Source organism: Tamandua tetradactyla, chromosome 1 (assembly GCF_023851605.1).
Source record: "Tamandua tetradactyla isolate mTamTet1 chromosome 1, mTamTet1.pri, whole genome shotgun sequence".
Taxonomy (NCBI): domain Eukaryota; kingdom Metazoa; phylum Chordata; class Mammalia; order Pilosa; family Myrmecophagidae; genus Tamandua; species Tamandua tetradactyla.
In genome coordinates this window covers 231719920-231733766 of record NC_135327.1, presented here as the reverse complement: position 1 = coordinate 231733766, position 13847 = coordinate 231719920, and the positions used below count along the sequence as shown (strand labels likewise).

The 13847-nt window shown below is 49.4% G+C and overlaps 1 protein-coding gene across 1 annotated transcript in view; it reads right to left on the bottom strand.

Annotated features, from left to right (window-relative positions):
* The window catches only part of LOC143682890 (cubilin-like), a 247417-nt gene that overhangs the window by 9094 nt on the left and 224476 nt on the right, over window positions 1–13847 (bottom strand). Inside the window, exons 59-63 of the mRNA XM_077159299.1 lie at window positions 12751–12959; window positions 2786–2948; window positions 2318–2520; window positions 1987–2134; window positions 270–451 (exon numbers count right to left, since the gene is read on the bottom strand). Coding sequence (XP_077015414.1) covers window positions 270–451; window positions 1987–2134; window positions 2318–2520; window positions 2786–2948; window positions 12751–12959 — 905 coding nt within the window. The remainder of the gene's footprint in view (window positions 1–269; window positions 452–1986; window positions 2135–2317; window positions 2521–2785; window positions 2949–12750; window positions 12960–13847) is intronic.

The following is a 13847-nucleotide window of genomic DNA, read 5'->3' as shown; positions in this document are numbered from 1 at the left end:
CCGCGGCCTGTGGGCCGGGCCCTGCCTCCACCCGCAGCTGCCTTCCCGGCGGAGCGCAGCCAGGGCGCGCCCGAGGGCGGCTCCGCCCGCCCGGGGCTGTGTGCCGCGTCCCCGCCCGCCTCCCTCCTGCCTCCCGGGCCCTTCGAGCTGGGCCCTCGGAGGCCGCGCCCGCGCGCATTTGGGAAGGTGACGGGCGCGGGAGGGGCGAGGCTGCCGGGGAGGGCCCCGAGGGAGCGCGCCCCAGGTGTCCGCGCCGGCGAGGCGCTCACCTCCAGGAAGTCGCTCTGGCACCCGGCCGAGGGCTCGAGCGCGAAGGAGTGGAAGAAGAGCGCGATGGTGCGGTTCCCGGGCGCCGTGAGGACCGCGCTGCAGTCCAGGTCGCCGCCGTAGCTGCCCGGCCACCCCGGGCTCTGCAGCTCCCCGAACGCCTGCCGGTACTCGCGGTCGCAGCCTGAGGGCGGAGCAGGGCGCCGCGGTGAGCGCCGCGGGGGTCCCCGCGCCCCGGATGCGCCCCGTGCCTGCGGGGGGGTTGGGGCGGGTGGGGACCTGGGGGTGCTTCGGGGCTGAGGGGCTGAGGGTCTGGGGAGGCTGAAGGCGCAGCGACTGGGGAGGGGGCCGGGCCCCTAGACCCAGTAGCACAGGTGGGCCCCCCAGCCCCAGCCGTTAGGGAGTTGTTTGTGCTCAGAGCACTGGCCATTGCTGTGCTTTTCTAGTTTTGGTAAAAATGCCCAAATTATTTTTGTTGGTTTAATCAAAGGCAGCTTTGTTTTTATTTTTAATATTTCTATTTAAGAAAACAATACACTTAGAACCACCAAGACTGGGTATCTTAATTAGCTTAAGTATAGGCAAATGTAAATAAAGTATCCATGTAATCATTGTAAAACCTGTGTTTGTGCAGTACGTTTCATAAGTCAATTTAAAATTAAGACAAGGAAAAAAGCTACAAATTCAGATAGCCAAGTTCTTAAATTCTAAATATTAAACACTAACTTAGATACTATTCGATCAGCTGTCAAAACTGTGAATGTTCTCGAAATATCCAATAGAAAGTCAGTACAAATATCTACATTGCTATAGTAATGCTGTTACAAAACATCTTCCTGATTTCAGAAAATATGAAGATACAAATATTTTTACTATTAACATATGAGAATCTTAACCACTAAAAGGCAGCTTGAGTTTCAGCCAAGCTTGATGTCAATGTGAAGGGCAGCCCTGCAAATAAAAGCCTCAGCTGCGAGCCGACTCTCAAGCCTTCTTAGGTTCTACACCTTGTTTCCTAAAAGTGCTTCCGGGCCCCAGGCTACCTGAAGGCCTGTTCTCTACGTGGGTGAGTTGTGTAAATCACACCCGACAAACGGCATACACACGGGGGCTCGCGCTGGCTCAGGTGGGCTGTAGTGAAATCTCCACGCGGCTTCCCAGCCAGCGGGCCCGGCTCCTGCGAGGCCCCCATGGGCGTGTGGAGACCCCCTCCCTGGCCGGGACACCCCACCCTGGCCGGGACACCCCCTCGCTGGCTGGGAGACCCCCACCCTGGCCGGGACACCCCCTCCCTGGCCGGAACACCCCCTCCCTGGCCGGGACACCCCCTCGCTGGCCGGGACACCCCCTCGCTGGCCGGGACACCCCACCCTGGCCGGGACACCCCCTCCCTGGCCGGGACACCCCCTCCCTGGCCGGGACACCCCCTCGCTGGCTGGGAGACCCCCACCCTGGCCGGGACACCCCTTCGCTGGCTGGGAGACCCCACCCTGGCCGGGACACCCCTTCGCTGGCTGGGAGACCCCCACCCTGGCCGGGACACCCCCTCCCTGGCCGGGACACCCCCTCGCTGGCCGGGACACCCCCTCGCTGGCTGGGACACCCCCTCGCTGGCCGGGACACCCCCTCGCTGGCCGGGACACCCCCTCCCTGGCCGGGACACCCCCTCGCTGGCTGGGAGACCCCCACCCTCACGCCACAGGTGACGCTGGCGCTCACCTGCGATCTGGTAGGTGAAGCCCACGCTAGACTCTCCATCGAAAGTCTCAGCTGTGAAAACCACGACGGCCGTCCTTGTGGAGGAGTAAAATGGGGGGGTCGCAGCTGCGTGGCCACCACAGAGTCGGACCCCTGGGCGTGCGGGGCTCTGAAACGAGGTGGCCGGAGCTCAGCGGCCTTGGCTCCGAGGAGCGCTCCAGCCGGCCGGGGTGTCCTGGACGGGTACTTTCTCCCCAGGACAGCGGCCACAGGACAGGCAGCCCCGGGCCCCCCCGGCCCCCGCCCCCAGCAGACCTGACCGCCCAGGTCAGCGCCCTCCCGCCGCCCTCACCTGCGGCGAGTCCCGGAGCTCCAGGTGGTTGTGGGTGCAGTCCAGCCTGGGCAGCCGCAGGGCCAACACGCTGACCTTTACCTGCTCCTGCGGAGGGGCCTCCAGGACCCAGGTGCAGCTGGGCAGGGCCCCGGGGCTGGACACGCTGGGTGAGGACAGACTCTGCGGGACCCAGGTGGCATTGTAGGTCCCCCCACAGGGCACTGCGGAGGGAAGAAGTGGGGGTGTCACCCCCGCCTCCCGAAGGTTCATTGGCCTCCCCAGCCCGTCCTCTTCAGGAAAGGGTGCGATGTGGGGGGCATACTCTCCACGAGGAGCTGTTGCAAGCGCGCGACGAGCTCAGCACAGTGGTTGGCAGGGTGCCCGCTGGCTGGCAGAGCCCCAAGACTGGCCGTAAGTGACGCGTGTGTAAGTGCAACACACAGCACTTAACGCCACCAGTCATGCAGGGCAGGGCTCAATACTCACTGCCCACAGTGGTGAACGTGGCGTTAAATCCTTCCCGCTCTAAAGTCGAGTCACTGACGAACTGAACGGTGAGAAAGTTCCCAGAGGAGAGGAGAGGGGCAGGTGTGGTGGAGCCACAGAAGGTCCCCGCCAGGGGGGCGCGCTCGCTCTCCCCGTCGAACACCTGCAAGGGAAAGCTGCGCGCTGCTGCTCCGGCAGAAGGAAAAGTCACATTTTGCAACAAACTGTGGCATCAGAAGAGGTCACGATTAAGAGACGACATGGACATTCCCATAGCTGGTTTAATTTAGGCACAGAACTGGTGTCGGGTCAATTACAAGATGTTCAGAAAAATCTGGGAATGGTGCCACCATGATGCCTCAGTGGGAAAGATATTCCAGATTTTAAAAAGAATGTGCCTCAGCGAATGGATAGAAGCGTACCCCGAGTCTGAGGGTCCCGCAGTCCCTGGTCCAGCTGCATGGACACCCACTGATCCCCAGAGCACCCCGGTTTGGCTCTTGTCCCGCCACAGCCTGTCCTTCTGCAGGGGTCTGCTCAGAGGCCTGTCCGTGGCCCCTGTCCCGCTCTGCTCTGCCCGCCCCTGTGCCTCCCGCCCTCCCCAGCCGCCCATCCTTCCATGGGCCCCTGGTCGTGCTCTGGAGGAGGCATGGTGGTCCTGTGCAGCCAAGCTGCAGTCGAGCCCCAAGGGCTGAGCTGGCCCTGCAGGCAGAGGTCCCTGGAGGTTAAAGCAGCAGGGGAACAACACGGGTCAGCAGCCTGGGGCCGAGGGCCTGCCCTGAAAGCAGTGCTGAAGGGAGCACTTCAGAAGGATGGGAAACCACAGCAGACAAGGGTTCAAAGCGGCATAAAGAAATAAAGGTCCCCGTAAAGGCAACCATACAGCAATTTTAAATGCCACTACCGTCATATCATGTATTTTGGTAAGTAACTTCACTTTTTACTTCTTACAGGTTCAAAAACGCACATACATACAAAGTATTGATAAATCTACAGTTTTGGACATACAATGGATAAAGATACAATTTGTAATAAATCAAAACTATATGTGTATGCCATTGAAGTTAAATTGGTATCAAGTGAAACATTATTGCTATAGATTTAGCCACAGTTTAGTAGCCACAAAAGAAATATGTGAAAATATATATATGGAAAGAAATGAGAAGGAACTCAAAATGGTACAATACAAAGAAAAGTCAAATAAAAAATGAAAGTAAGCATTGACGGAAGAATTGACAGACAAACATGTAAAGATTTTTACACAAAGACCAAATAGCAAACTGCCAGAAGAAAGTCCTGCATTATCACTAGTTACCTTAAAGGTGAAGGGGTTAAACATCCTGGTTAAAAGGCAGGATGGATAAAAGAAAGTATGGCCCTATATAAGAGACCCACCCTAAGTTCAAAGACACAAGTACATTGAATGTGAAAGGACAGAAAAAATACCATGCAAATAGCAAGCAAGAGAGAGCTGGAGGAGACACACTAATATCAGATACAACAGACATTAAGGGCTGGTTAATCCAACAAAAAGAGATAATTATAAATATATATGCACCTAAGAGCAAAGCCCCATATATATAAGCAAATACTGACAGTTTGGGAAGGTGAAATAGACTATTCCACATTAATACTAGGCAACTTCAATGCACCACTTTCAATAATGGATAGGACTTCTAGACAGAATAGCAATAAGGAAATAGAATAATAAGGAAATGGAAGGTTTGAATGATACTATAAACCAACTAGCCCTAACAGACATATATAGTACATTTTATTCAACAGCAATATAGTACACTTTTTTCTCTAGTGCACAGGAATCATTCTCCAGGAGAGACTACATATTAGGTAAAAAAGCAAGTCTCAATAAATAAAAATATTGAAATCATACAATATATTTCTCTAATCACAGTGGAATGAAACTAAAAATCAATCAGTCAGAAATACTGGTGGTCAATGAAAGGAAGTAGTAAGGGGTATGGCATGTATGAGTTTTTCTTTTTTCTTTCTTTTGCTGGAGAGATGAAAATGTTCAAAATAATGATCATGGTCACGGTTACGCAACTATGTGATGATATTGTGAGCCACTGAGTGTAACCGTGTCAAGAATGTTTGTCAAGAATGATTATATGTCAAGAATGTTGGTATGTCTGTTGTAATATAATACAATAAAAATATATTTTTAAAATGAAATAATAAAAAAGTCAATCATCAGAGGGAGAAATGGAAAATTCACAAATATGTAGAAATTAAACAATGTACTCTTAAACAATTAATGGGTCAAAGGAAAAATCACAAGTGAAATTAGGAAAATATCCAGAGACCCATGAAAATGAAAACACAACAGACCAAAACGTATGGAATGAAGCAAAGGCAGTGCCGAGAGAGAAATTTACAGCTCCAAATGCTTACATTAAACACGAAGAGCAGTGTCAGGTTCTCAGCTCAGAGCTCCAACCTCACAACTGGAGGATAGAGAAGAAGAGAAAACTAAACCCAAAGTGAGCAGAAGGAAAGTAATAGCAAAACTAGAGTGGAGATATATGAAATAGAGAATACAAAAACAATGGAGAGAGTCAACAAAACCAAAACTGACTCTTTGAAAAGATCAATAAAATTGATATACCTTTAGCTGGATTGACAAAGAAAAAAAAACAACATAAATAACTACAAACAGAAATGAAAGGGGGATATTACTATCAATGCCACAAACCAAAAGTCTTTAAGAGTATACTCTCAACAGCTGTTATGCCAAAAAATTTGATAATGTAGATGAAATGGACAGATTCCTAGAAGCACACAATCTATCTACATTGACACAGAAAGAAATAAAAGATCTCAAGAGACCTATAACAAATAAAGAGATCGAATCAGTAACAACAACAACCAGAAAACAACAACAAAGAAAATCCCAAAAACAGATGGCTTCATTGGTGGATTTTATCAATTCTTCTAAGAAGAATTATATCCAATCCTGCTTAAACTCTTCCAAAGATGGAACAGTAGGGAGCACTCCCCAACTCATTCTTTGAGGCCAATATCACTCTAATAGCAGAGTCAGATAAAAATACCACAAGAAAAGAATATTACAGTCCAATATATCTTATGAATATAGAAGCAAAAATCCTCAACAAATTTTTACCAGCAAACTGTATCCGACAGCAATAAAAAGAATTACACACCATGATCAGGTCGCATTTATCCCAGGTAAGCAACAAACAGTGGTTCAACACAGGTATATCAATTAATGTAAAATAACATTAATAGAATGAAGGAAAAAACCTACATGATCATCTCAATTGATGCAGAAACGGCATTTGACAAAATCCAGCACCGTCCTTGATAAAAGCACTTAGAAAACTAGGAACACAAGGAAACTTTCCCAACATGATAAAGGGCATATACAAAAAACCCACAGCTAATATCCCACTCAATGGTGAAAGCCTGAAAACTTTAACGTCAATAAAAAGACAAAGATGTCCACTGTCACCACTATTAACATTATACTGGAAGTTCTAGCAGGACAATTAAGCAAGTAAAAGAAATAAAAGTCATCCAGATTGGAAAGGAAGAAGTAAAACTTTTTCTATTTGCAGATGACATGGTGTTAAATACAGAAAGTCTTGAAAAATCCACAACAAAGTTCCTAAAGCTAATGAGTCAATCAGTGGGTACAGGACACTATGTGAAAGTCAGCAGAGTTCCTATACACTAGTAACGAACAATCCAAAGAGGAAATCCAGCAAAAATTTTCATTTACAACAGCAACTAAAAGGATCAAATATCTAGAAATAAATCTCACAAAGGACGTAAAGGACCTGTACACAGAAAACTACAAAATATTGTTGAAGGTAATCAAAGAAGACCTAAGAAATGGAAGGATGTTCTGTGTTCTGTGTTCGTGGGTTCTAAGACTAACTATTAAGACGCCAGTTCTACCCAGAGCAATTTATAGATTAAACACAATCCCAATCAAAATTCCATTTCTTTGATGATGGAAAAGCCAGTCATCAAATTTCTATGGAAGGGTAAGAGCCCTGAATATCCACAATTATATTTAAAAAGAAGAGCGAGGTTGTAGCTCCCATACTTTCTAACCTTAAACCTTATTACGAGCTGTAGTAAATGGTAAGGCACCGGCACAAGGACAGACATATAGACCAATGGACTCAAACTGAGAGTTCAGAAATAACCCCCCATATCTGTGGCCAATTGATTTTTGACAAGGGTGCCAAGTCTACTTAATGGGGAAAGAATATTCTCCTCAAAAAAAATGATTCTGGGAAAACTCGATATCCATAATCAAAAGAATGAAGGTGGACCCTACCCTTCATCATACACAAAAATCAACTCAAAATAGATCGAAGACCAAAATGTAAGAACACAAACCATAGACTCCTAGACAAGAGCATACGGAAGCGTCTTCAGGACCTAATGTCAGCTACCGGTTTCTCAGACTTTACACCAAAACCATCTGAAGCAAAAGAAAAATAGATAAATGGGACTTCATCAAAATAAAAACTTCTGTGCATCAAAGTAAAATGAAAAATCTATAGAAGGAGAGAAAATTCTTGGAAAACACATATCCAACAAGGCTTTGAATACACAAACCTTCCTAATATATATTAGGATATATATATACAAGGATATGTATATATATATAAAGGATATATATATATACAGTAATCCTAGAACTCAACAAAAAGACAACCCAACTTAAGAAAAGGGAAAAAACTTTCTCAAAAGAGCATATACAGGGAGGTACAATGGTGGCTCAGTGACAGAATTCTCACCTGCCATGCCAGAGACCCCAAGTTTGATTCCTGGAGCCTGCCCATGCCAAAAAAATAAAAAATAAAAAAAAGAGGATATACAAATAGCCAAAGATCAGATGAAAAGATGTTCAACATCATTAGCCATCAGGGAAATGGAAATCAAAACCACAGTAAGATACCATTTCACATCCACTAGAATGGTTATTATTTTTAAAAATGGAAAATTAACAAGTGTTGGGGAGGATGTGGAGAAATAGGAACGCTCACTGATTGCTGGTGGGAGTGTAAAATGGTGCAGCTGCTATAGAAAACAATTTGGTTTTTCCTCAGAAGGTTACATATAGAATTGCCGTATGACCTGACAATCCTACTTCTAGGGTTATACTCAAAGGAACTGAAAGCAGGGACTTGAAAAGATATTTGCACACCCATGCTCACTGTGGCATTATTCTGCAATTGCCACAAGATGGAAGTAACCCTAGTGTCCATCAAACAATGAGCAGATAAATAGAACGTGCTCTTTGCACACAATGGGAAGTTATTCAGCCATAAAAAGGAATGAAGTTCTGATACACACATGAACTTGAAGATATCAAGTTACGTGAAATAGGCCAGACACAAAAGGACAAATATCATACAATCTCAAAGATAGTAAATAATTGGAAGAAGCAAACACATAGTCAAAAACTAGAATATGGGCCACCAGGAGGCAGGCGGGGATAGGGAATGAGAAGTTAAGGCTTAAATTGTACAGGTTTCTGTTTGGGGTGATGGAAAAGTTTTAGTAATGGATTGTGATGATGAGAACACAACATTGTGACTGTAATTAACAGCATAAATATATATTTGAAAGTGGTTAAGGGAAAATTTTAGGATTTTATATATGCTGTAAAATAAAAAAAATTTAAATATCATAGGACTGTTCAACACAGTGACGCCTAATGAAAACTATGGGCTATATTTAATAGTATAATTATGACACAATGGTTGGACATTTACGACAAAGGTGATACTTTAAAGCAAACTGCTAATAATGGGAGGGGACTATGGGAACCCTGCATTTTCAGTACGATTTTTCTTTAAATCTACAACTTCTCTAATTAAAAAAACATTTTTTTTAAAATGCTAGGAACATATAAAATGGAAATGGCTAAAAACAGCTATTTCCAAATGAGAATAAAAAGTAAGTTCACCACTAGATGGTACTGTCTGCCCCCCTTAAATGCAAATGCCATACATTTAAGAGACTCGGAAGTTCTGCAATCCGACCTCTTCTCTTCCGGAAGAGTACATTTGCCAAGGTTTAGGTCAGGTTTTTTTTCTCTTGGTGAACAAGTTAATGTTTTGTTACAATCCCTGCTGTCGTCGTCATACTCACATTAACACTTTGATTCTGTGTGCTGCCTGCACGCATGGAAGGAAGCAGAAGGTGGTGGCCACACTTCAGATAAAGGTGTGACCACACGGATATTTGAACACGTGTTTGTACGCGTGTCGGCATCTTAATGTGCACATTAGAGTGTGTGCATGTGTATGTCCGTGCCTGCATGCATGTGTGCACATGTGTGTTTGTGTATGCATGTGTGCATATATGCATGTGTGGGCATACTTGTGCATTGTGTTCAAGTGTGAGTCTGTTGTGCATGTGTCAGTTTGGGTATGTGTCCGTGTGCTCGTGTGTGTCAGTGTGTGCATGAGAGCATGCCTGTGTGTGTGTTCAGGTGCACGTCCACGTGTTTACACGTGAATGTGAATGTGAATATGTGCACATTTCCACATGTGGGACCGTGTACGTGTCCTGTGTGTGCATGTGAACATGCCTGTGCTGTGCTGAGGTGCATGTCCGTGAGTGTCTGCATGGGTGTGTCTGTGTACGTGTGCAATCTATCTACTGACGCGTGCTGCAATAAGAGACCGTGCAGCATCCTGGCGGTCCGGCCGGAGGGGCCAGGAAGGGCCCCCACCCCCCACCCCCACCCCCCCACCCCCATCCCCCTATCCACCCCCCACCCCCACCCCCCCACCCCCATCCCCCTATCCACCCCCCACCCCCCACCCCCCGCCCCTCGAACCCGGACTCCAGCGAGCAGAGCCCCCAGGCGCAGAGGGGGCGGCCGCATCTGGCCTTCGGGACAAGGGCCATGGGGCCTGCGGGCTCCGCCCTGCGGCAGCCCTGGGCGAGGGCCTCCTGCATGAGGCCCCTGGCATGGAAGGGGCCTGGGACGGTGCGGGGAGCAGCTGGCGGCCTGGCATGCTGACCGCACCGCGGGTGTCCAGGAAGGTTGCGCCTGTGGGGCCAGGCCGGGACCTGCCTCCAGCCCCCTGGTGTGCACAGGGGTCGGGCTCCCGCGGGAGGCTGCCCCTTCCCTTCCCCCACGGGCCTGGCCCAGGGCAGGGCCGCTCTCGGGGGGGTGGGTCGCTGTCAGAAGCGCGGCCCCTTCCCAGCCCTAAAGCCCTTCATGGTGGAACGCCCTAGAACCCCCAGGGTGTGAAGGAGCTGCACAGCCATCCCCCCACCATGTCACCCACCTCCCCTCTGAGGGTACAAGACCCAGGCAAGGAAATTTTAATTTCCATGAGCTTTTGCTGCTCACAGCAATGGACTTTGGATATTGGACTGTGATTCTTTTCCATCATAAATGAATGATTTTGGAGATTGGTTTTCCTTTGGATGCTCTCTTTTGACATTTCCCTGGTAGGTCGACAGCAAGCCAATGTCTGCATTGTTTGGGGCATCAATCTGCATTATTTTGAGCAGCTGCACCATTCCTCTCATTTTCTCAAGTACTCGGCGTCACTTGGGGAAGACAACAAAGATTCTTTAGGTTTGGGGCGGCACTCCTGACACACTTCAGAACCTTCTGGGAAAATTGATACCGGTCCCCGTTTCCCAGGGACAGCCACAAAGCAGTGAGACTCAACCCACAGGGCTGGGGTTTCGTGTTACAGCTTTGAATTTTCTCAAAGCTCTTTTCTTGCATTTGGCAAAGTGTCCAGATTAGCGTGCATTCTCAGGAGAACATGTATGGGGCAGCAAATGGATGAGTACTAGGTCCTACCTTGTAAAGCAGCAGAGGACCCCGAGATGGATGCAGAGCCTCCCCCCACCGAAGGCCAGCCCCCCACCTTCCCCTCCTTGTGGCTGACCAGACAGGAAGGTCAAGCGCAGGCATTAGGACAGACATCTGCAGTGGGACCACTCCTTAAGGACTGTGTGGCAAAGTGGGGTGGCTTTTGAGTCATCACAAAAATTGGGGGCTAGAACTGGCATTTCTTGGTTAGAGGCCACGTTGCAGAGACCCACCTGCCAATCATGGGACAGCTCTGCAAACAAAGAGCTACTCCAGAATCTTTGAATTGCCAGACATTCGTGTATTAAAATGTTTATGATGATTTGATCTTAAAACCTAAATCCACTCCATATAAAATATTTTTGTATAGTTTTGATATCCACCCAATCTTCAGCAGTGCAGTTACTGTGCTGGTCGAAGGCAGGCTTTGTTTTGTTTTGCTCAGAACTCCTTGTTTTGACTTCTCCCACCATTTTGGAAATTCCCGCTGCTAATAGTGTGGATTATAAACTATCAGCATGTGAGTTACAAACACAGCCATAATCACACTTTCCCTTCCCCACAACTCCACACGTACGTGGAGGGATGGGACTACTTTGTCATGGAACTTGCTGTAGTTATGTCATAGAATTCACATGCTGAAATATGTATTATTTATACGCTTTTATTTCTCTTTCTTATGGCATTTTAGTACATCAAAAAATTTGTTTGAAATTATGTGCATGGGTAGGTTATATCGTAGATGATTTTCTATTATTGAAAAAGGGTCTTGGGCCTGAGTAGGGTGGGGAAAGCTAGGCAGGCCCTTCCTTCCTGGTGCCATTTTCCATGCAAGGGCTGCATGAGGGCCCTCCCTGACCACTCCCTGACCACAGGAAGAGCTGGCAGGTGGGTGGCTGGCTGAAGGCCCTGGAGTGCCTTGGGCAGCTTGCACCCCACCGGCCCCCTCATTTCTGATAGCCCGGCACCCCAGGAAGGCTCTGAGCTTCATTAGGGTCACAAATGGGAGGAGCCTTCTAGTTAGGTTTTAAAGCCCCACTTGGCCACCCCTTCCGAGAGCGGCGTCCCTCTGGTCCGCTGGGCCCCACGGGTCGTCCTTGGCATACTGCACGGGGCAGCCCCAGGGGCCAGAGCTCACACTGCCCATCTCAGTGCTGAGACGTGCCTGGGTGTCCTCGCAGGACGCACAGCCCGCCCCGTCCACCAAGCCAGTCCTCTCCCAACAGGAAGGACGGAGAACGATGAGGCAGGGAGGGGCATGTGGCTACCTGTGCACTGCCCATGGCGCCCACTCACGTGAGCTTTCCGGCAAGGGGGCTGGGCCGGAGCCCCGAGGCCCACCCCAGGGAACCGGATGCCCCGCGTCACAACGTGTCCCCATGACTGTCTCCGACCCCGAGGCCCACGCCCCCGAGGCCCACGCCCCAGGCCTCTGCTGCACTCCATACCGCCCTGCCCTGCTCACTGGGGACCTGCCTCCCCTCACCCTCCAAGCAGATTTAGCTGCCCGGGGCTAGGGGCCCCATACTAGGCATTTCCCCCGAGGGTGGAGGGCAGTTCCAGGCATAACTACTGAGGGGCAGCTTAATGCGTGAAACCTGAACTCATAAGGCCCGGGGATCCGAGAGTCTAATAGAAAAAAGTCACCACAAATTGGGGAGAAGAGTCTCTCCATGCCCCGTCGTGTGAGCCCAGGACCGAGATGCACCCAGAGCTACAGGGCACGAGGTGCCAAGATGTGAGCTTAGCACACTGCTGAGAGGGTGACTGCCGCGCTGCAGAGGTTCTGGGGTCCCCCAGGGGCCCTGCACACCCCTCTTTGCACTTGGCCTTGACAAGGCCCTCCGGGATGGACACAAGGTGCCCCCAATCCCTGGAGCTACCCATGTCGGGATACGTCTGAGAGAGGACAGGAGACAGCTGCCGTGTGGCCTGGCACATCCATTGAACACAGCGAATTGTACGAGCAGGCAGGATGCGCGGGGTGGGGCCTTCGGGGTACATGCTGGTGCGTCCCCGGGTGCGGGGAAGCTTCCTGGGTGCGGGGCGGCGCAAGGACCTCAGGGGTGCCTGCTGGGCAGAGAAGGCCCAGCACCACCGACCCGGCGCGCAGCCTCACCTGCACGTAGTCGTACCGGCATCCCTGCCCCGGCACCTGCGCCTCCAGAGCGAACGCCGAGAAGGCCAGGCGGATGCGCGAGTTCGCAGGCGCCGCCAGGACCCACACGCAGTCCAGGTTCTTGTCGTATCTGCCATCGGAGTCCGAGTCCGGAGAGACGAAGCTGGCGCTGGGGCCGGTCAGGAACCCTCCGCACCCCTGCTCGGGCCCTGCGGGGAGCAGAGGTACCGCACGTAAGACCAAGGTCCGCGCGCAACGCTGCCCGCGCGCGGCACTCGAGTCACAACCCTGCTTGGCTTTCAGCGCGCGGGGCATTGGCTGAGCTGAGGGACTTGGGGGGCTATACTCACCGGCCCCCTAGTCTGCCCCGCCCCCACCCGCCCCGCAGTTGCCTGGAGAAGCGGGTAAGAAACCCGGATTCATATCTAGGTGCATTTTGAGAGCAGCGATGTGACTGACTGAAGCCTTTTCTACCCTTGGAGATTACGGTTTTACACAAAATAAAGAACTTTGATAGAACTGGTAGAAAATGTGAACATTTTCGTGATCTTTTTTTTTTTTTTTTTTTTTTTTAAAGGAAGGAAAGACAGAGAAGGAAGGAAGGATGGAAGGAAGGAAGGGAGGAAGAAAGGGAAACATTTTTAAACATTTTCTTGTTTTATTATATTTTGTTTGTTTGTTTGTTTTTTACATGGGCTGGGGCCGGGAATCGAACCGGGGTCCTCCGGCACGGCAGGCAAGCACTCTCGCCCGCTGAGCCACCGCGGCCCGCCCTTTCGTGATCTTTTATGAGCACAGACTGAAAACTGAGTTTATGAAGAATTTATCCAACACCCCAAGAAAACTGGCTCCCAGCAGCTCTCGAATATTCCAACAGAGGCAAGGATGTTTCATATTATGACCCATACATAGTAACCCATGCTCTAGATTTGATTTTTGCTTTTCCAAAAAGAAAAGGAAGCTGAAAAAGAACTTTATTGCAGAAAACAGCCTACCGACTCTGAACAAAAGCTTTGAAATTCTGAATAAAATGCAAAAGCAGGACAGAGAAATAGAAACAACTCTTAGGATGGTTAAACGCTCTATTACTAATACAA